General features: G+C 48.5%; 1 protein-coding gene across 1 annotated transcript in view; it reads right to left on the bottom strand.

Moving 5' to 3' along the window:
- The window catches only part of CAPN3 (calpain 3), a 48634-nt gene that overhangs the window by 6142 nt on the left and 19562 nt on the right, over nucleotides 1-22930 (bottom strand). The window contains exons 2-14 of the mRNA XM_082649234.1: nucleotides 18121-18190; nucleotides 16505-16623; nucleotides 14877-15010; nucleotides 13920-14088; nucleotides 12939-13085; nucleotides 10796-10879; nucleotides 9812-9897; nucleotides 7586-7663; nucleotides 6640-6800; nucleotides 5258-5427; nucleotides 4046-4254; nucleotides 3262-3298; nucleotides 1477-1494 (exon numbers count right to left, since the gene is read on the bottom strand). Coding sequence (XP_082505360.1) covers nucleotides 1477-1494; nucleotides 3262-3298; nucleotides 4046-4254; nucleotides 5258-5427; nucleotides 6640-6800; nucleotides 7586-7663; nucleotides 9812-9897; nucleotides 10796-10879; nucleotides 12939-13085; nucleotides 13920-14088; nucleotides 14877-15010; nucleotides 16505-16623; nucleotides 18121-18190 — 1482 coding nt within the window. The remainder of the gene's footprint in view (nucleotides 1-1476; nucleotides 1495-3261; nucleotides 3299-4045; nucleotides 4255-5257; nucleotides 5428-6639; nucleotides 6801-7585; nucleotides 7664-9811; nucleotides 9898-10795; nucleotides 10880-12938; nucleotides 13086-13919; nucleotides 14089-14876; nucleotides 15011-16504; nucleotides 16624-18120; nucleotides 18191-22930) is intronic.

Genomic DNA, 22930 nt, shown 5'->3' with positions numbered 1-22930 from the left:
TCTTAACCAGGACACCCAGGAGGGACTATTCCTTAAGACCCCAGGAGGGGAAGCTGCCCAGGTAGCTCTCCTCATTTCTCCCCTTTAAAGCAGTCACGTTGAGCAGCTCCTCTGGGGCTGTGCCAGTGAAGCTTCTCCTCCCCTTTCCCCTTTGCCGTCTGGACACGCACAGCAAGCAGAGTCCATCAGGGCCCATGACTTAGGGGGGCTTAGTTCAGAGAGAGAGGTCACTGTCTAGGAGGGGATTTGCAACAGGCTTCACCTGGAACAAGAGCCCTGGCAGTGACAGCCCCTCTGGGCGTCCTCACCGCCCCTTCCGCAGAAAGCTAAGAAAAAAGGAGTGGGGAGCAGGCAGGGAAATAGAGGGGGGAGAAGGAGCCGTCCTGTCTGCTGAGCAGGCAGCTGGCATCACAAGGCCCTCACTCTCCATGGAAATCCTCACACAACTCTCTCACTGTCCCTTGAGGAACAGAACCCATTGCCATTACCCGCAAGAATCAAGCCTTGCTTAGCTTAGCCAAACCGGTTTCTGAAAAAGAAGAGGTGCTCCTTCTGGTTTGTGCAGGACCCCCACGTCAGGCCCATTTTCACTGGAGGGCCATCTTCTCCCTCCCTCTTATGAGCGGGTAATATAACGTGGTGGTTCAGAGCACGGACTGCAGAGCCAGACCTCCTGGTTCCAAGGGCTGGCTCTGCCACTTACTGGCTGTGTGGTCTTGGGCAAGTTAGTCAATCTGCCTGTACCTTTTCTTCCTTTGAAAATGGAGATAATAGTAGTACAGGCATACCTTGTTACATTGTGCTTTGCAAATACTGCCCTTTTGCAAATGGAAGGTTTGCGGCAGCCCCGTGTTGAGCAAGTCTATCGGTGCCATTTTCCCAACAGCATTTGCTCACTCTGTGTCTCTGTGTCATTTTGGTAATTCTTGCAGTATTTCAAACTTTTTCACTATTACGTTATTTGTTATGGTGGTCTGCAGTCAGTGATCTTTGATGTTACTACTGTGACTTGCTGAAGGCTCAGATGATGATTAGCATTTTTTAGCAATAAAGTATTTTTAATTAAGGTATGTCCTTTAGTTTTAATGCTATTGCACATTTAATAGACTACAGTATAGTGTACACATGACTTTCATATGCACTGGGAAACCAAAAAATTCGTGTGACTTGCTTTATTCTGATACTCGTTTTATTGTGCTGGTCTGGAACTGAACCTGCAATATCTCCGAGGTCTGCCTGTACCAATCTGATAGAGTTGCTGTGAGGGTTGAGAGAATCCATGGAAAACACCTAGAAGAGTGCCTGGCACGTAGCCTCCGCTCAGCAAGCATTAGCTATCGTTGCTGTGTACCCACAGATGCCACAGGAGCTCAGGGAAGGAGGTGGAGGGCTGGGGGGAGGGGGCAAGTCCAGTGCACGCATGCTCATGCGCACGCACACGCCGTGCTCTCTGCCCACTCACCCTCTTACACCCACCTTGGTTTTTTTCTTCTTCTGCACAAGGAAAGGAAATAATAAATGCAGAATAAGTGAAAAGCAAGTTCCCAGAAAACCCAGTGGCTTTTGGCTTCCCTGTGACCTGGTCCTCAGTGTGGGGTGAGGTTCCAGGGTCCAGAAATCCAGGTCACATGGAGCCAAATGGGCCTGGAGGGTGAAAGGAGAAGAGACTTCTCCAGGCCCAGAGACTGGGGGCTGCTATGGCTTTGCTTCTATAGTCCACTCTGCTATTGGACGTGGCCAAGGAAGGGGATCTTCTGGCAGATGTTTTGTATCTTTTAATGAAGTTGGTTACTAAAACACCAAAAAAAGTGGCTCACCCAAACTGGCCTGAAAATGAATTTTATTTGACTTACAGAGTTTCGGGTTTTGTTTTTTTGGTAAAATTAGAAGGTCTGGCAGGCTGCACGGGCCTGTGACCCCCTGTGACAGCAATCCAGGGAGCTGGGAGCAGCAGCTGTCTGCACCCTCCAGATTGCTACAGACACCACCACACCAGTTGTCTCTCCGACACTGAAACCAAGTGTCAGTTGAGAACTACAGGCAAATATACCAGTGTAGGGACACCAAAACCCCCATGCCTGCCTGCTCCACTCAGGTAGGTGACCTGCCAGTCCCTGTAAGCTTTTGAGTTTGCAACGTCTGATAAATACACTGATTACTGACATTCAAAAGATGAGACTAGCACCAAATGCACTTAATACTAAAACCAACATGATAATGTGATAATTCAGAAGGCACTTGGAGATCTGCCACTAGCACAGGGTCAGGATTAGAACCATGAGTGTCACTACCCAAAGACGACTCAGTGGGGCATTTGCTGTCCTCTTATTGGCCCAGGACACACCCACAGAACACAAGGGACAATTAATTAGCCAGAGCCCAAAGTCCAAGGCAGTCACAAGACTCCTCAACACAAGGAGACCCCAACACACACCAGCTCTGTGCATCTAACCCTGGGCCTCCCACCCTGAGGGGGGACAGGCCTCGGCATGGGATGGGGGAGAGAGCCTGAGTCTGGGCTCAGAGAATCTGGATGTGAGTTCCAGCCTTGCCATTTACAAGCTCTGTGAATTCAAGGGAGCCCTTTAACCCCACTGAGCCTCTGCTTCCTTACTTGAAAATCAGGGAGAATGACCTTATTATTACATCTCAGAAACCTTGCAAGGATCAAGTGAGGTGACACATGTGAGAAGTACCTTGTAAGATGTAAAACACGTGAACAATAATCACCATTTAAGGGCCCGTGCTTTGCCAGACCCTTCATGTACATGATCTCATTGATTCAAAGCTCACAAAAGCCTTGCAAGGCACATATTACCATCCCTATTTTACAGGGTAGGAAACTGAGTCAGACGAGTTACATAACTTGTCTAGGTCACAGAGCTGGCAGGTGGAGGACCCGGGTTTTGAGACTCCAGAGCCAGTGTAGGGCTAGTTTTTTTCTATGTGAGATTCTAACTCAGAATCCAGAGCTGGCTGCTGCTGTTGTCATCCCTTCCTGTGGCCTTGATCCCTCCCCCTAATTGTTCAAACTGCTGCTCCTTCTAGGACTCTCTTCTGTCCTTCTAGCCCCTGGACTAAGTAAATATCCCCAGGACGTAACTTCCATGACTTCAGGCCATGCCACACAGAAGTTGCAGTAACACGGAGTAATTGCTCTGCACACCCCAGACTCCCACGTCCCTCTGCTGATACCCACTCTCTCCTCCATCACCCGCCTGTGCCCTGGGCCTTCTCACATGTAAGAGCCAAACCACTTACCACTGGCCGATCCACGGAGATTGTATTCTCAACTTCCCTGTGAGGAACACAAACATGAGGGTATCTCAGTGTCACCAGGAGTAAGTAGGAAGCACAGAGGGGATTTGCTCAGGCCACCTGGCTTCTCAGAATCAAGTTGGCACTGACCTCAAGAGAACCCCAGGAACTAACATCCTCCACCACAGGTATCATTCCCTGCAGCCAAGTGCAGACACAGGGCTTCTTGTTGGCTTTGTCCAGATTTCCCCAAATGCATTACCCAGCCACCCTGTGCTTCTTTTAGGGACAGAGGTCAAAGTGGCAGGACCTATGAACTCACCTCTGATGACCAAGAGGGCAGGATGTGGCCTTGCTGCCCTCCCTGGACATCCTAATCCTAAAAGTTCAATCAACCCCAACTGTTCCTATCCCTCTTCCCACTTTATGTTTTCTCCTTATCATTTATCTAAATCTAATATACTCAGTATACTTTTTCCTGTACATTGTCATCTCATGCTAGAATGTTAAGCTCCATGAGGGCAGGGATTTCCTTCTGTTTAATTCACTGCTGTATCCTCAGTGCCTAGAGGAGGAGTGCCTGGGACATAGTAGGTGCTCGATAACTATCTGCGGGATGGATAGATGTAGGGGAGAAGTGGCCAGTGGCTTGGGAACAGGAGAAGAGGTACAGCCTGGTCAACATATCCCAGGACTCCTGGAGGAGACCTGTCCAGCTGCCTCACACCTCTAATCTCTGGAATGGGCCATGTGGGCTCTTAGGGGGAAAAGCCAGGCTGGGACTCACTCAGAGAGGTTCCTCTTTTCAGAGAAGACCCGGAGGATGAATTCCCCCTCCTGGTGGGGCTCGTAGGTGGAGGGCACAATGACGTACTCGCTGGGAGGCAGGCGGAAGCGCTCAGACACCTCCCGCATGTTGATGTAGGTTTTGCTCCTGGCCTTGGAGGCGTTGTACAGGAAGAAGTCCTTCTGCAGGTGCTGCTTGTTCCCGTGCATCTGAGGGAGAGAAGAGCCCAAGGGACCTGAGCCCCTCGGGAGGGACGCCCTGTCCTGCTCAGTCCTCCTCCAGGGAGTCCTCCCTGCCGATTCCCTGGTCACCCATTTCACAGTCATGAACCTACCGACTTCTGATTCCTAAGGCCTCGAATAGTTCAACATCCCTGGAGCTCCCTACTCCATCCATATCCCCTTCCTTTTCTGTTGTGATCCAGAAGTGAGTGTCAACTCTGGCATCCCCCACTCAGGGCCACTTACCAGAACTGCCACTGCTTAGCTCCAGATCACCTCCAGGCTGGGGAAGGACCCCAAGGAGGCAGGGGGAGCTGTGGCTGGGGTCTGAGGGAAGCGATCCCTCCACCCCAAAGAGGGCAGTCAGCCTCAGAATGTGTCTGTGTGACTCTGTGTGTGAGTGTGAGCGAGTGTGTGAGTGTGTGACAGTCTCTGGCGGGAGGGGTGAAAGGGCACATTGTAGGGGCGGTGGTCAGGAGGCCATGCAGTACCCTGAGGCCCTGACTCTGGAGTTGAGTAATGAGGGCAAGGCCCTCTCCTATCGTAGTCCTGCCCACAAACCCCACAGGAGGCTCCCCGATGTGCCACAGGTGGACACAGGCCCCCAGGTAACGCTGCACGCACTGCTGGCTGCTCCACTTCTGTACCTCTTTGGGAACCTTGGGGAGAAACAGAAAAGGAAGGTGCTCAGATTCTGTGATTTCAGATCTGAACGGGGATGGAAAGCTTGCCAGAAGGGCATGCTAGCAATCATAGAGCAAATGCAGGGGTCTGACTCCCCGTGTAGCTACCTGGAGAGCCCTGGCCCCCCTCCACCTCCCCTAGACGGGGGGTTTTTTCCACTCGTTACAAACTTATAAGAGGTTCTGACGCAAGTGGGCCCGATATCAGGAGTTTGGTGGGGTCATGGGTATTGGGGAAGCCGGGGGACCCCTCGGGAAGCCCCCTGAAAGCCTCCTTCCTGAAAAGGAGCTGATCAGGGACGGTGCACCTCATAGATGGCGAAGCCGATGGTGAAGAGGTTGGCCCCCAGCTTCCGGTCCTTCCGCCGGTTCTTCTGCATCAGGGCCACCAGGAAGCTGCAGATCACCTCGGACTCGTCAGGGTCGTCATCCTCCTCCAGGAGCTTCAGACGGTACTGAGGGTTGGTCCAGAAAGTGTCTGTGCCCCGCAGAAAGGAATTGTACATTCAGATCTGCCTCTCAGAGACAAGGCAGGATGATGGGAGATGAGACAGAGGGTACCTATTTATCTCTATCCCACCACACCTAGGTGCTCAAATATGTACGGAAAAAAAATGATCCAGGCATTTGTCTAATTATTTGGTGTGTGTGGGGTAGCCTTTACACCTTTATACAGATGGAGCTGCACTGATGCCTGCGTGGCTCCTCCTTCGTCTCTGAACTTTCATTCTCTGTCTTTGCTGATGGTTTCACTTTCCTCACCTCTCTCGTCAGTGTTGTTGGTCCCTGGGATTTGGTCCTAGGCCTCTTCTCTCACCCCATCATTCTACCTCCCTAGGCTGTCTTATCAACTCCCACTTTCGAACTGCTCCTTGCATGCTGGTGACGCTTGAGCTGCAGATCCCAGCCTCAATCTCTCTCTTGACTCTCTCCCTTTGTCCCTTTTATCTTTCTTTTTTTCTTCCTCCCTCCCTTCATTCCCTTCTTCCCTCCTTCCCTCCTTTCCTTCCTCTCTTCTTTCCATCCTTTCTTCCTTCCTTCCACAAATCTATATTGAGTCCCTATCGTAGAGTCAAGTACCATTCTTATCTATGCATCCAGTTCTCTATCACACATCTTCACCTGGATATTTACAGGTGCCTCAGACTTCCCATGTCCCAAAGTAAACTCCCCTCCCTCCCCTCCCCTCCCCACAACCGACTCCATCCAAAAAAACAAACAAACAAAATCACCGATTGTTTTTCTCTTGTGTGTTTCATGTTACCTCCCTGGCACCATGTGCTCAGGCCCCCAGAGTGGGAATCTTGAAGTCGTTCTTCCATCTCCACATCACCCAGTATTGCCTCCCCTCAACCTGCCCCATCTCCCCTCCATCTCTGCTGCTCCTGACTTGGCCTAGGCTTTCCTCATCTCTGGCTTGAATTCTTGCAGAAGCTGCTAACTCAGTCCTCCAGTCCCATCCTCAGCATTATGAACACAATCCTGTTCTGACATAATAACCTGCTTCAAGGTTGTTACCAGCTCCTTAATGCAAACTCCTCAGCATGGAGGTGTCCTCAGTAAAATGGGGACAGTTTAATAAGATAATGTGTGTCTGGGACTTCGTAGAGACTCAGCAAATGCTAGTTAATACTCTTCTACCTGGAACTTGTTCTGCTTGGACCCTTCCCCCATCCAGAGCATCTCCCACCTGGGAAGTTGCGGCAGCCTCCAGCAGAGCAGCCCCTCACCCAGCGGCCCTCGTTCACGGACACTGTCCAAGTCTGAAGCTTGTCGGACTCCAGGGCATCAGCTGTGAGGTTGCAGATCTCCAGCTTTGTGAAATGGTAGATGAAATCGTCATAGGACATCCTGAGAGGTTGGAAGAAGAGAGAGACCCATATGGGAGGCTGGGAAAGGTAAGACTCCAGGGCTAACACAGCACAATGAAATAGTCCAGAGCCACTTGGTCATGATCCTAGAGAGGACCCTGTCCTTCCTTTTTAGGGTCAGTACTGTCAGTTCTGATGTATCCCTTGCAATAACGACTCAAACTCGTGTGTTCTTGATGGGAGAGCTTGGCAGCAATTCAGTTCTCCAACGTGTTACTGTGTGCCCCTCCGCCGGGCTCAGGCACTGGGCCAGGGGAAAGAGAGAGAGTTGGGGAAGGACAGACGATGAAACAAGCAATTTGAAAGGTGGTGAGTATCACAGATAAATTAATCACAATCCTGAGGAAAACAAGGGGATCCTGAAGAAAGTTCCCTTTAATCTGAGACTTGAAGGCTGAGTAGAAATGATCAGAGTGAGGGTGAGGAGGGCCTTGACTGAGCAGAGTAAGTAGAGCTTCCTCGGCTCAGGAAACGGCCCCGCGGAGGCCGGGAGGGAGCAAGTGGCTGGAGCAGCGTGCGTGGTGGAGGGGCACAGAGAGGTGGGAGCCACAGCGTGCTGGCCCGGTCCTGGGCTCAGTCATCGCCATGACTCTTGGGCTCCTCTCAAAACCTCAGTCTTGCTGGGTCTCTGGCTGGATTTGGAGAACAGGGCCCAGATGTCCCAAGGGCTGGAATCTGACGGCCTCTGTCCGGGGATGGAGGCTTGAGATTTCAGCTCCCACCCCGTCCCTTACCCTGTAGGGTCCTCTTGGGTCCTGGACTCACCAGAACTCTCCATCCTCCGTGACCTGGTGTTGCAGACGGGCCTTCTCGTTCTTGTCCACAAAGCTCCAGTTCTTCCAACTGGAGGGAGAGTGGAGGAGTTAGGGAAGGAAAAAGAAAGGGAAGGCCTGGTGTGAGTTGGGACAGGAGGTGTCAGAGAAATACGAATAAGTTCAGAGAATAGGTCATCTCCAAACTGCAGCCAGTGTGAACCATCGAAATGCAAATCTGATCTGATACCCTCAGTGTAAAACCCAATAATTGCTTCCCACCATCCTCAGGATTAAGACCACACTTTTTGAATGGTTTATAAGGGCTTGACTCTTCTCTGGCTGAATCTTTAACCGTTCCTCACACTTTAAAGTTAGGAGTTGGGCTCTGGAAATAGGTAAACTGGGATTTCAATTTAATCATACCAGTACTAGCTGTAACCTTGGGCAAGTCACTTCACCCCTCTCAGCTTCTGTTTTCTCAACTGCAAAAGGGGAATGATTATATCACCTACTCACAGGGCTGTGATGAGCAAGAAATGAAATAACGCATGCAAAACTTTTAGAACAGACCCATCATCTAATAAGTAACTGTCTGAGTTACTGAGAGAAAGACCAGACATGTAAACTTCTCCTTCCTCCTGCCACCCCACGAAACATCCCAGTTCTATGTTTTAAAAGGCTGGGCAGTTTTACACACTCTTTCTCCCGAAGAAGGAGGAAATAAAGCACATTTGTGTTTCAGGCATGTGGAGGAGAATGAAACTAAACGAGTTTGGAGAGGTAAGGGATTGAGGAAGTGCTTGGAACCAGGGAATACCTACCGGAGGGAAGTGGAGATTCCTGAGACCGGCAGGAGGGGCACAGTGGCGGGGAGTTGGGGGGAGGGTGTCCTTGTGCGACTGAGGCTGGGCCCCACTAGTTAGTGACCCCTGCAGTGGAGGTGTTGGCAGAAAGTGAGTTAAGGCCGGACACCAAGATCTGAGACTGGAGGACACAGCGAGGGTCCCTGTGGGTGACTCGGGTCAGTGGAGTGGACAACTGATGGGGCACCGAGGGCCTTCGCAGAGCAGAGAGCCCAGTTCAAATGCCACTCCCTCCAGGCAGCTTTCTCCCTTCCTGTCCCACCCAGACCAGGAGAAGGGCTCCCTCTCTGTGACCCGTACCATAGCATTTCTCTCAACGACTAGTGTTTTTCTGTCCTTCCCACTGGACCTTAAAGCCTACAGGGCAGGCCCTGAATCTCTGCGTTCATTTCTAAGTCCCCAGACAGTAGCATGGGGCCTGGCACGTACTGCACACTGAGGAACTGGGGATTTGTCGCACGGATAAGAGAAGGGAACGGTAAGGAGACCAGGATCAGCACCTTATCGGTCTACTGAGCGAGGCTGCCTGCTCACGGAAGGGCCCCAGTGCTTAGACCTGTGCTTGGGATTCAGTAGGTGCTCAGCGAATACTTGCTAAGTGAATGCATGGCCAAATGAACCAGTAATTACGGTGCCCTGAGATGAGAGGTATGTTGAGGTAAGCCAGGGGCTGAAGGACACACACAGCCTGGGTGTGGTCCTTCCCAGCTGCTGAGTCCTGCTTTCCCCGCCTTGGGAATAAAGGAGCTCCAGGGCCTACTCTCCAACCAGAGAGGCGGAGTCAGGAGCCAGTGATTGGGGTGGGACAATAGAGGCTTTGTGAACATTCTGCAGCCTTCATAACAGCTTCCCCAGGTGTGCTATTTTTGCTACCCCCAGTCACTTGCTCTCAGTGATAAGCAGTACAGTTCTTGCAAAGGGCCTGTGCATCTCTTTATGGGGATAGTGAGGGAGAGGAAATCTTAGCACTGGTTAGGCGCTCTCCTGACACAACCGCATTTTCTCCTCATAACAGCCCACCGGGTAGGTGCTAACGTTCCCATTTTACAGATAAGGCAACAGAGATTCCGAGAAGGGAAGTCACCTGTCCAGTCCAGACTCCTGCATCAAGACTCCCCTCCTGCCTGGACCTAGCCCAGGCTTTCTAGGCATCTTTCCTTTCCAGACAGTGGCCATCGGCAAGCTCTCTGGATCCCAGGTTCCCGTGGCTCTGCTCCCAGCCCTTCCTGAAGCCCACGTCCCCTCTTCTCCTCTGCGGATCCTTGGTTTTAAGGGTGATTTTAGACCAAGCATTTGTAGTACTCTTGTGGCTCGGTACCCAGCCCTGCCTTGCCCCAGGCCTTGTCCCCTATTCGTGGGGTCCCCGCACCCACCTGTCACTCCAGGAGCCATTCCACTCCACCTGGCCCCAGGGGTTCCGCAGCCGCACCAGCTTCACTTTCTCACCCTTGTACAGGGCCTTGAGCAAAGAGAAAAAGCTTTCTCCCTTTGGGCCCTTTCTGAAAGGGGGTCTTCTGTCTTGCCCTGAGGGCTGGGGTGGGAGTGGGGAGAGAATCCTGTACAGGGGCCTGTCCTGCCTGGCCCCGGTCAAAGACACTAATGACAAGTGCCCTGTGGAATGGCAGGGTGACGGGTCAGAACCTTAGGGCTGAGTCTGCAGGAGTCAGGCTTGGCCACCACCTTGCCATCTTCTAAGAAGTGATTTTCCCAGCGAACATTTGGCCATTCAGAGCTTTGGGAGAGGAAGCAGGGAATATAATGTAGGGCTCTGCTAGCACAAGGTGCCTCTGTGTGAATTAGATAAAACGCCCCTGCTGGCTGAGGAACTATAGAAAATGTCCCTTCCAGATGGATCCATCAGAAAAAGGGGCCCTTCCTCCTGTCTGCTGCATGGGCTGCTGCATACGACTGCCCCTCTCTGCCCATCTCTGTGAACAGGGCACCACTCACCCAATTGTGCACAAGGGGCCTGACAAGGTTCCTGTCTGTGACGTGACCCAGTGAAGGCCAGACATCCCAGGGGGAGCAAAACCTTGGAACTGACCATGGAAAACAAGGAACACAAGAGCCCATGATATCAACTTCATAAAACCAAAGTGCTTTCTATTTGTTCTTTGGAAATGTTGGGGCAATTGCTATCTTTAGCACTAAAAACAAACATAAACTGAGCACCATCTTGTGACAAGATCCACCTGCCAGTCCCAGTGGTCTCCTCCAACCCCAGGCGCTCGGCCTGAGTGCCTGATTGGAGGCAAATTCTACAGATGTGAAGGGACACAGAAAGCCAAGTCCTGACTTCGGGAGGTTCACCCAAGTAGCCCCTCAAGTCCCGTCCCGCCGAGTCCCGCCAGGCTCACCTCCTCCAGCCCAGTGACTGAGTAGGCATGGCCTTTGACCAGCCCGCAGGCCATTCTTGTCTCGTACTGAACTGGAACAATCGTCTGTGGAGTGAAAACCAGACAACCTGTCAGGGGTTGCTGCCTGAGACAAAGTTCACACTGGTTCATGTCCTGGCTTCTGTGAGGACGAGGACTCCTCCACGCCCTGGAAGTGTGCCTCCCAGCCATGAGAAGGCCCTCACTAGCCCTTTCAGAGAGCCAAGAAAATGCAGCCCAGACAAGTGGTTTCCCCAGACCGTCAGAGAGCGACATGGAGCTGGGGCACGACGAGGTGGGTGAGAGCGTGCCTGGCCCTCCTTTCTCGATCCCTTGGGGTCCTTCAGAGGAGGAAGTGGGGGCAGATGGAGGCTGCCCTGGATTGGGCTCCCCTTCCCCTGAGCCCACCCAGGGTTGACTATTCCTGGAAGAGAAAGGGATTGGGAAAAGACGAAACATGTAGGTCTAACCCTTTATCCTCACATCCCCTCACTTCCTCCACACCCCCCCCCCCCACCCCAGAACACGCTCAAGAAATCAAAAGCGCCCAGGGAGAGAATTCTGAGGAGTCCAGAGGAGAGTCCTGCTGAGACATGACCGTGCCTCAGGGAGCAGGGGTAGCTCTTCCATTTGAGATTTGCAGCCACAGGAGATCCTCGGCAGAGGGGTAGGATCACCAAAGCCCAGTGAGCCCTAGACGGATCTCTGTGGCTTCACTTTGCCTGATAGCATAACAGCTTTAGGAGGAGCAGCCTGGAGGCCTCTTCAAGGTGAGGGGTGTGTGGAGGGCCAGGGCTTTTTGCGTCTCAGCCTCTTCCAGATTCCAGTCTTTATAGGACCCAGACCATGCTGAATAGAGAGGGAGGGGGGCAGGAGATGCGTGCATCTCTCAGTTCTAGGTGGTGGGGGCAGGGGAGGGGGGGGAGGGAGCCACTTGAAATGACTCTTGTGGCATTCCTTATGCATACCTAGCTATTGCACTGCTGGCCATCTGTCCTAAGGAAATCATCATGGACAGACACAAAGGTGTATCTTATAGGATGTTCGTCGTAACATTTAAACATAATAGCCAAGAACAGAAAAAGAAAACAATCTAAATTCCCAATAATAAGGTATTAGGTAGATAAATGATAACTTATTTACATGGTGGAATATTGTGCAGCCACTAAAAAAAATGTTAGAGGAGACATATTAAGAATATAATTCTTGGGCTTCCCTGGTGGCACAGGGGTTGAGAGTCTGCCAGCCGATGCAGGGGACGCGGGTTCGTGCCCCGGTCCGGGAGGATCCCACATGCCGCGGAGCGGCTGGGCCCGTGAGCCATGGCTGCTGAGCCTGCGCGTCCGGAGGCTGTGCTCCGCAACGGGAGAGGCCACAACAGTGAGAGAACCACGTACCGCAAAAAAAAAAAAAAAAAAAAAAAAAAGAATATAATTCTCATTGACACATTAGGAATATAAAGCTAACTGAAAAAAGCATGCTGCAAAGAGGTACATACAGTATGACAGCTATTTTAAAATAAAAATTTAGATTCATAGTATGCATAGAAAAATACTAGAAGGACGTATACCAAACGTTATTATCCTTAGATGGGGAAAATAATAGCTTAATTTTTCTTCTGCTTTACTCCATGGCACATATTACTTCTAAAAGTACTAGAATATAAGCTCTGGGGTGGGGGTGTTGGGGGGAGACTGCTTGTTCACTAGAATCCTAAACAAAGGGGAGAGAATTTTCTGTGTTTGCTAGAAGACTACCTAGTGCCTAGTAGGAGCTCAATAACTATGTGTTGCATACATAAATGAACAAATTAGAAGCAGAGAAGTACTTTAAAATGAATGAAGTCTCTCTTGTATTTCTGTCTGTTAATTCGTTATCAGAGAAACTGCCTGGACCATGGAGTTTGAAGGACCTCCCACAGAGATTCCCTCCAAAAGCTGCCTCCCGCACCTTCCTCAGGAACCTTGGAGAGGGCAAGTTATTCCAACCCAGACCCTTGGAAGGCCTCAGGAGGAGCCTGTGTGTGAGGTGCTGGCTGCTGAGGAAGGTCTGACACCACATACAACAGGGCTGGGTCATGCAGGTGGGAGGGATGGTCAGCCCTGACGATCAGAGGCGTACACACCCGGGTCGGTCTGTCATCTGAGAATCCCTCAGGGATGAGGTCTGAATCCCTGAGATGCGAGTTATTCATATTCCTCACCATCCGCTCAATCAAGTCCCTCATGTTCAGACCAGAAGGAGAGGTTCCATAGGTCATGTTTGTGCCATCCTGAGGCCCGACGGGGAGGGCAGGGGAAGGGGCGGGAGAGAAAGCAAACAAAGGAGGGTGATAGAAAGGGAAGGAGAGAGAAAGAAGGGAGGGGACAGACAAAAGAAAAGAGTAGAGGTAAGTAGAGCATGAATGCAGAAAAGATGGAGAACAGTGATGCAGAAAGAAAATGTTCATCCATGGGTGCTTTATGCTGGCTTATCTTCCCAAGCTTCCCATCTACTGGGTGTACTAGGAGAGGAAGGAACAGGAATTTAGCTTGGGGCTCTTCTTCAGCAATGGAAATCGCCAAGACTATTTATTATACATTGAGCAGCCCCCAGGAAAGGTGTGTCTCCTGGCCAGTCTGCCATTCCCTTACTCTTGGCTCTGGTCTCAGTTCACACCACTTTGTTGCACAGGCTGAGTTTCTCCCAGATTACAACACAAAGCCCGTATCCCAAGTGAGAGATACAATCAAAGCTCAATGACCGGGAGGCTTTCTTAGGGAACTGGTGGGCTCAGGTCCATAAGCCAAGTCTGTGGCCAGCTTAATAGTGGCATGCTGGGACTGAGAAACACTGACCACAGAGGCCTACACTGACATAGGCCTCTGGACCTATTTCCACCTAAATTCCAGGGCTTAGAATGTCGTTGCTGAATATCTTCATTGAAAATCTCCACAAACTCTTCTCCCTTGAGAAATTCCCAATTTTCAAAGTTGAGAACCAGTTCCACCTTCCTAAAACAGTAGATTCACCCTGTCCCAGAGGAAAGCCCTCTGCTGCTAGTCACTGGGTAAGGCTTCCCAATAGTTGGCAGCTTCCTGCCCTGCATCCCACACCCTAGACTTACATCAATGGAGCAACCCATGAGGGAGCCCCTCTCGATGGCTTTCTTCATGATCTTGTACATGTCTCTGGGAGCATCCTTGATTTCAAAAAACTCTGTTACTCCTCCTGTGAAGTCCTCCATGGCCTCTGTAGTGTTCCCACCTTTCAGGGCTTCATATGAACCATGGAGCCTTAGAGAGAGGATGAAGACCAATCTGGGGTCACAGGGTTCTAGGAAACATGACCCAGGTACCCCTACCACCAGAACTTTACTCTTTGGTCCTGTGATGTTGTCTCATCCAGTTCACCAACAAGCCTGTAAGCTGTTGGAATAGGTACTATGATTCCCTTTCTTCACAATGGAGAAACTGAGCTCTAGAGGCTAAGTGACCAGCTAAGGCCACAGACAGGAGAAACACTGGGATGGAACCCACTATTCCCACTTCCTGATGCTTTCCACTATACCCTGAACCTGAGGTAGGGCTCTGTTAAAGCCATTAGTAGCTGGGATGGGGCTTCTAAGTTTAGAGACAACATGGCTTTATTAATATATTGCAAGCTCATGAGGTGGAGCCAAGCCAGACTCTGGGATCTGAGCTCCAAAGATACAATGCGCTCATCTAGGATTTGCAATGCCACCAAGAAGGCAGGATTAAAGAGCTCACTACGAGAAGCTAAAGCTAAAGATTTCCTACACACGTCTTATTTCTACTCTTAGTGGTTTTACTTAGAATCACCGCTGCCTGGACCAGATCTTCTCTGACTTTGTGTCACAGTTGAAGACACACACACACACACACACACACACACACACACACACACACAGATCTTCTCTGACTTTGTATCACAGTTGAAGACACACACACACACACACACACACACACACACACACACACACACACACACACACACACGGGCTGGATTTTGCAGTCCACCTCCTCGCCTCTAGCCCTGCCTCTCAGTCTAAAGTGCTGCTTACTTAGCATAAGCCTTCTCCAGCAGAGCGCTCCAGAACTCATTGTGGTGGTTGGATTTGGTGAAAACCAGTTCATTGTTGTAAGTCGGCAGGCAGTCATCAATAACCACGTCCACCCAGTCTCCATAGCGCCAGAACTGCACAGAAGCATCAAGCACAGAGTCACATCCTCAGATTACCATTGGGAAATGTGTCCCTACCCCACATTCCTTAATACCAAGCACCTTGGGTTTGGAGTGTGTGACTCTTTCTCTAACTGGACTGGGAGCTCCTTGAGGGCAAGAAGTGGTTTACAAACCACCCTGTCTTCCACCCAGTCCAGCTCGGTATGGGGGATGGTAGGCGCTCCCTACATACCTGAGGGCTTGAGATTTTCCTTTTCCTGCTCTGTAAGTCTGGGGTGTGGCTTAGGTATCAGTGTTTTTAGGCATCTCAACTGATCCTGATATGCAGTCAGGGTTGAGAACCACTGGTCTAGGTGAAGATGATGTATGATTTCTGTATTTCTTGATGACAAATAAGGTAGAAATTGCTGCTGAAGAAGAAGGATTGACGTGGAAAAGGAAAGTGACCCAGAATATACTCTGGCTAAAGCAGGAACACTGTCCAATATTCTCAATTCTGGATGATGTTCTTTTTTGAACAAATCAGTTTTGACCCAAGAAATCCAAATGTAGTTTAATTTCCTTCTAATGACATTTTCTCCCTTATGGACAAGAGGGCAAAAATCTGTCTGGTCTTTGTGTTTATGATCCTTTAGATATCAGACCTTTTAAATATTTGAGGGAGGTGAGTCGCTTGATTTTGAAGAAACAAAATTCAGGGCCCAGCTGCCTTGCCTGAGCTGGGACGGCAGCAGGACACTGATCCTGAACGTGCAGAGAAGACCCTTTCTGAAGTCTTCAGTCCTGGGATAGGAGATCAACTGATGATCTGGGTCAGCCCAGGACATTTGGAGCCTTAAGGGCTGGAGACAGATTGATGCCTCAGAACCCCAATATCTGCTAGATGCCCACATACGAAGCTCATCTCAGTTCTGGGCCAGCACAGGGTTTGGCTCTTTGCCAGGACAATTTGGATCCAGAAAGTTTCCAATGGCTGAATTGATTCTGGAACCAAAAGACTCATTGCGGGGCCGAAGCAGAAGCCTGGTTCCCAGATTAACCAGACTTTTCTTCCAGAGGCTGGAAAGGGTGCATGATAGTCTTGGTATAGACCTGTGTTTCAGGGACACAAGTAAAAAGGAGCTGCAGCTGTGGGTGGGATTTCCTTTACAACCTAAAGGGCCCTCTGGATTCCCAGTGCTAGTATCTTAGGGATTTACTTGAGAAGGGCTGCCAGTAATAACACAGAAGCCAGCCAGCTGGAGAGGAAAAAATAGACCCACAGGTCAGCAAACAGGATATCCTCCAACCTTTCTGGGGCCTAGCGGAAGGTGTAGGGGTTTGAGGGTCGGAAGAGATAAACAACTGCTTCCTCACAGGCTTGAGGCCTGAAGGGGATCACTGCCCACATCCATGGCCCCGAGGGTGGGTGGGAACCTTTCCTGGAGCCACTGGGAAGTGAAGGCAGGGAGACCAGTGGTGAGTAGACAGCAGCTGGCCCTCTTAACTACACTCCCTTGACCTCACCTGGAAGTGAAAGATCCCCGCGTAGTTTTCGGTGAAACTCTGATCATGGGGTATGACCCGGAAAAGCAGTCGCTTGTTCAGGGTCAGGCAAGCGATGGCTGCGAGAAACCAGCAGTCCCCTGCAGGCAAACACGCGGCACAGGTCACGGGAGGGCCCACACCTCCAGGGAAGACGGAGACTCCATCCCCATCGGCTGCTCTACTTCTCTGGAGAAGGGCGTTCACTTGGCATTCACTGTCCCACTTCCAGATCTGACCTTACAGAGGTGTCAACCCAGGGAAGGAGTGTGACAGCAGTCTCTGGACCATGTGATCAACAGGGTAACTTACTCCCTTGTGACTGGCTTTCCTGAAAGCTGTAGGCAATTTCTCTGTCTGCAACATAAGCTCAGACCTCCATTTGGACCTCAGTGGAGATGGGGCAGTAGGGGTCATAACTGTGTCATTCTTTCCAACACCCACAGGAAATCTGCCTGCCCTGTAACTTTGCAGTGTGAGTCCATTTCCCCTTCAGACCTTGGCAGAGACTGAGCATCTGAGAGCCATCAGTGCAGCCCATTTGTATTGTAAGGAAAGCTGGCTAGTAGTTGGAGGCGGCACTTTGCCCTGTGTATGTGTGTGTATGCGTGTGTGAATGCCCAAGGGGCAGGCCTGGATCACTAACAGAGCACAGACTATATACAAGGCCTTCGTTGTGCTCTGTGGGATATGACAGCATCTTTGAGACTGCAGAGGGGAGGCTGAGAGCTGCCACAGCCCTCCTCCCACCATTGGCCCCCCCCAGACCCCCCCAGGCAGCCAGCCTCTCCTCTGAAACAGGCCCAGATTATTAGCTTGCCCAGGGCTCTGCAGGCAGTCTTCCCTCGAGTGCAGGAACTCAGATATCCAAAACTTCTTCAGCCTCTCCTTCTGGGGCCAGATTAGCCAAATTCATTTGGTCTTGAGTGCCCTTTTCCCACAAGTTTTAAACTGTGTTTGTCGATGTCTCTCCAACTTTATTTCACAGAGCTTTCCCACAGTCCACACCAAAGATAATACTTCCCGAACAAGAGGCTGAGACAGAGGAAAGACTGGTGAAGCAGACAAGCTAACCAACCAGACAGAAAATTGGACGCTCATCCACATGGCAAATGTCGTCTTTGTTGAAAGACTCCTTTAATATGAAGCTATTCTGGGGCAATTTCAACAAGAGTTCGAGTTACAAAAGCACATTTTGTGAGCATATAGATTCCATGTGCCCAAGGGACACGCGTGGTACATGGACAGTTTCAGAGCTGACTTCTAAGGAAGGTGGGTACAGCTAAAAGCAGGGCTTTTGTCTCGCTGAGTGGGGTGTGTGAGTGTCCTGGAGACTCTGGAGAGGAGGCTGTGGAATGAGGCACACCTCCTGTGACACAAGGCAAAGAACTAGTGAGAAAGGTGGGAAGGACAGAAATTAAATGAAGCAATCACCAGCGCGTTGATAAATGAGTATAAGGTAATGTTATCAAAACCTCCTCCCCCCAGTTCATTAAAAGCAAAAACAGGTTATTGTCCCTTTACTTACTGTGAAAGGATCACACCTTTTAATCACCCCTTGATTGTTTGGCTAGATATGACCCGAGGGACTTTCCTACCTAGATCTCCTTGACAGATGTCAGTTCTGTTGGCTCCACCAATGATAAATCGGGGATTCTCACAAATTTCCTGTGAAACAAAAAGGAAATAATAATAGTAGCAGTAGCTATTATTTACTGAGGTCCATACGTAGTACTGGCATCACATATCAAGAGTTTTACACACACCACCCATTTAAACCTCCAAAAACAGCCCATGAATTGGATACTATCATTCTTGTTTTTCAGATGAGAACACCAAGGCCCAGAGAGGTTAAGAAACCTGCCCAAGGACACACAGCTAGTAAGTGAGAGAAGCCAGATACATGGCTTCTTTTCCCATTGTTCCACACTGCTCCCTCACACTGATATACTGTCTGAGTAAAGATGCACCTTGAGAGTTAGGGCAGTGTCATTACTGTCACAGCTTTGGAGGGACAATAGAAAACATGGCTCTTGCTTTTTTTTTTTTTTTCTCTGCCAGGGAAAAGAGGTACAGGAAGGAAAGTAAATATCTTTTTCCCCAAGACATGGTAACATAGATATTTAGTATCAGCATATGTCCCAAGGGCCACAGGACTTGAAAGCTGGGGAGAGCCGAGGGTAAATTTGGTGTGGGCCTCAGAGGCCTCCCCATCTGTTGGCGGGTGCGTTCTTTTTTTTTTCTGGCGGGTGCATTCTTTATTCAAGGTAACCCAATAGGACACCCCTGGCCTGAGCAGTTTTCAAATCCAGGCACTACCAATTATGTGTATTCCAACAGAGACCAACAGAGGGTGCTCTTGTTTTTGTTTGGATGTGTCATGCTTTGGGGTTTTTTTGTTTTTTTAAAATTTTTTTATTATTTTTTATTCTTTGGCTGCGTTGGGTCTTCGTTGCTGTGCGCGGGCTTTCTCTAGTTGCAACAAGCGGGGTCTACTCTTCACTGTGGTGCGCAGGCTTCTCATTGCAGTGGCTTCTCTTGTTGCAGAGCATGGGCTCTAGGTGCACGGGCTTCAGTAGTTGCAGCATGCAGCCTTCAGTGGTTGCGTGCGTAGGCTCAGTAGTCATGGTGCGTGGGCTCTAGGGCGCGCGGGCTTCAGTAGTTGTGGCGCACGGGCTTAGTTGCTCTGCAGCGTGTGGGATCTTCCTGGACCAGGGCTCAAACCCATGTCTGCTGCATTGGTAGGCGGATTCTTAACCACTGCGCCACCAGGCAAGTCCCCATGCTTTGTTTTTTAACTTTTGAAATAATTGTAGATTCTGTGTTTTTGTTTTAACACCGTTCTTCACAGCTTCGAGAAGCTTATCCCAGTGACACAGCCCTCTCCTTCTGTCTCCCCCATCACAACAAGCTGGTATACTCACATGAGTTGAAGCTCCCTGCACTCAGGAATCTCTCTCTCCTACTAGATGGAAAGTCAGTCATGCTTAGACCACACCACACACACATCCCGCCTGAAGTTCTTAATCAATGGAAGGATAAACCCAAAACAATAATTTTTAAAAAGGTTACCTATAGGAGAGGGAAGGATTAAGGGGGTGAATATAGGGATGGAAGTAAAACTCTGAATATAACTGTTTGAAAATAGTTTTGACTTAGGAATCATGTAAATTTTATAGAATTAAAAGCCAAAATTAAATACAATTTTAAAAAGCAATCTTTAAAAGCTGAGAGCAAATTGAAGCAAAGGAACCAAACTGCTTATCAAATTGATGGCATGGCCACACACATAAAATGAATTCTTTCAAGTGACTTAAAATATAAAATTTTGGTTGTTTATTCCTTTTGGGATATAGCCTAAGGTCAAAAACCAAAACCATAAAGAAATGTGAACCATAATAAAGAAAAATAACATGGTTATTACTTCAAAACTTTGACATGTAGGATAAGGTAAATAAGAATGTACATTAATGTCATTAGGAACCAGGATATTTTTAGTGTAAAAGAAGATATGTAAAATGATAAAACTGAATGACTTAAGTAACAATCCTGCAATGTTAAAGTTGAATTAGATATATAACTCATGATTTATTTTTGTCTCCCTAGAAAAAATTTTCTATCTCTCTGCACTAAAACAAAAGAAACAAAAAAACTAGAAGCAGTAAAAATCTAGCAGTAAAGAAAACATCAACATCTGGAATGTGGTCTTTAAAAACCATTTCCCACTAATAAAATATAAAACTCTCATTATTCCAAATAAGAGTCTTTCCTCTTAACAAAGAAACCAATTAAGGTATAGTCAACATATGTTATTTTTGTCTCCCCAGTGTTTTGCCTCCTTAAAATACATACCACTTTCTCCTGGCATTACACCTCAATTTTCAACTGGGGAGCAGCACCACTGTCAGCCCATGTTGTTCTGGTGGGCTTCCTTCTTCACCCAGATCCAGATGGCTATTAAGGGCAATTAGAGTGAGAGTGACTGGTTCAGGGATGGGCACATGACCAAATCTGGGCCAATGAGATATGGGCCAAGACTTTCGTTGTAACTATTGAGCAAGAAATACATTCTCCTCTGGGAGTTACTAAGCTGGTGGAGTGTCAGCCTGAAGCTGCTGGTGGCCATTTTTGCCCCTTTGTGAAGTTAGCCCACTTGAGAATAAAGATAACTCAGAGGAAGCAGATGGGGGAGTGGGTGGAGAGGTCGAAGGTGATAAATAGATAGACAGGTAGATAGACAAATAGATGATATTAGGGATTGTGTCTTGATGACATTGTTTGAGGCCTGGATTCAGTGTGTCTAAACCTGATCATCACTTTTGAACATTCAAGTTATAGAGCTTTTTTTCGGTTTAAGTTAGTTTGTGTTGGGCCTCTGTTACTTGCCAGCTGGGACACTTGACTACTGAATGTCATGCCCTGTTATAAGGAATATATTATAGAGTAACTCAAATACTAGAATTATAGCTACATTTTTTAGCTGTCACAAGGATAGATTTCTCTCCTTGGGTCTATAGGTACAGAAGCACACCTCATCTCCTCACCTGCCGCCAATTCCAGGGCTGACTACTTGGAAAGGCGGTAGCAACTGCACTGCCTTCTCTTCCATCTGCTTAGAGGTCCAGGTATTTGAATGGAGTTACATTTTTTGCAGTAGTAGAGATTCCCCAATATACTACATTTACCTTCAATACTACCTCAGCTAAATTCACCAAACATTAATTGAGCTTCCAAGTATGCACAGGGCTGGGGGATTTAAGGATATAATAAAAATAGGAAATCGTCCCTGCCCACCCTCCAGGAAACCCCCAGCCTAGGGACCCTCAGTTGTTTGTCCTCGTGAGAGATGTCTGTTTGGTGAGGGTCAGTTACCAAACTTGTTGAGGGTTAATTCATAGAACAGCTAGATTTACCTAGATACCCCTTCCCACCACCTACTTTCCTGGAGTATCTGAGATCTGTTTTTGTTGGTTAATATGAACAAAGCGTAAATTGTCCTGGCTCTGTCACTTTAACTTAGGGACCTAAGACTTCCGGTCACTTGTTTGGCTATAATTTAGCATGGAGACTGGATCTGTCAGTGATGGATTCCCAGCAATTAGCAACAGATGACCATTTCCTCAGTTTTTGAGTGCTGTGGTTTGCAAACATTTTTTTTATTGTATATCTCCATCATTAAAATATTCTGAACATGCAACTGTACATATTCTTATTAGTTTTAAATTATGTGTGTGTGTTATCCTAACATATAATGTGCATTATAAGAAAAACAAAAGCATACATTTAAAAGGGTGGGCTAATATAGATATATGTAGGGGACAACCTGTAAAAAGCTTGGAAGTCATCCCTCCCATCCTTACCACAAGAAAAAGCCAAACACCTGAAAACCAGTGACTTTGCTTGGATCCATCAGAGAACTGAGGTTGCAGGGCAACCTACCACCCTGAGATATGGACACAAGTGAAACCAGAGAGTTATAGCCAAGATCTGTTTATCTGGAACAGAAGCTGCCTCAGCCACAAACTGGGAGGAACACTTAAATGGTTACTTTGATGAATTTCAGGAAGCTGAGTGTGGACTAGCACAAAAGTGAGAAACTTCTGGAGGCCACAGTTTTGGGAGAAACCCCCAACCCTTCCATGGTTTTTACCTCCAAAAATTCCAAGTTCTCATGGTGAAGATCCAAGAAAGATCCCCCCTACAGGGGAAAAGACTTTTCCAGTCTTACCTATGTTGGGGGAAGTGTATTACTCCCACTCCAGCCACCTCCAGGCTTTCTCACCTAAGAAGGGGTAAAAGCTATACCAATGGAGAAACGTGTATGAAGGTCATAGCCCAGAGAGACAGTCTCATTAAAAGAAAGAACTTTAATCATTAGATTATAGAACACTTCCCCTCCCTGATCATACCACCACATCAACAGAGCTCCAGTGAAATAACAGTGACTTACAGCTGAAAGAGCTGCAAGATGTAAACTCTGATAAGTATTTAGGAAAGCCCAAAGTCAAGAGAGGAGACAAAACCAGGATATTAAAGGAATTTGAAGCTTCTGACTCCTGCAGCTGGAGGAAACAAACACATCACAACTTCTAGCCAGCTTAACATAAATCCTTATACCAAAGGCTAATGTATCTCAGTTCTTATTACCCAAAGCAATGTGTCTGGCTTTCAGTAAAAAATTACAAGAGATGCCAAAAGCAGGCAAATGCAATCTGAAGAGCAAGCATCAGAACTAGATTCCGATATGACATAGATGTTGGAATTATCAGTCAGGGAATTTAAAATAACTATGATTAGTATGTCAAAAAGTCTAATGGAAAAAGTACATAACATTTAAGAAAAGATGTGCAATATAAGCAGAGAGATGGAAACTCTAAGAAAGAATCAAAAGGAAATGATAGAAATAAA

Source organism: Grampus griseus (genome assembly GCF_964374135.1).
Source record: "Grampus griseus genome assembly, chromosome: 2".
In the NCBI taxonomy this organism is placed as follows: Eukaryota; Metazoa; Chordata; class Mammalia; order Artiodactyla; family Delphinidae; genus Grampus; species Grampus griseus.
Note: the sequence above shows the minus strand (reverse complement) of the source record. Positions and strands in the feature narration are given on the sequence as shown.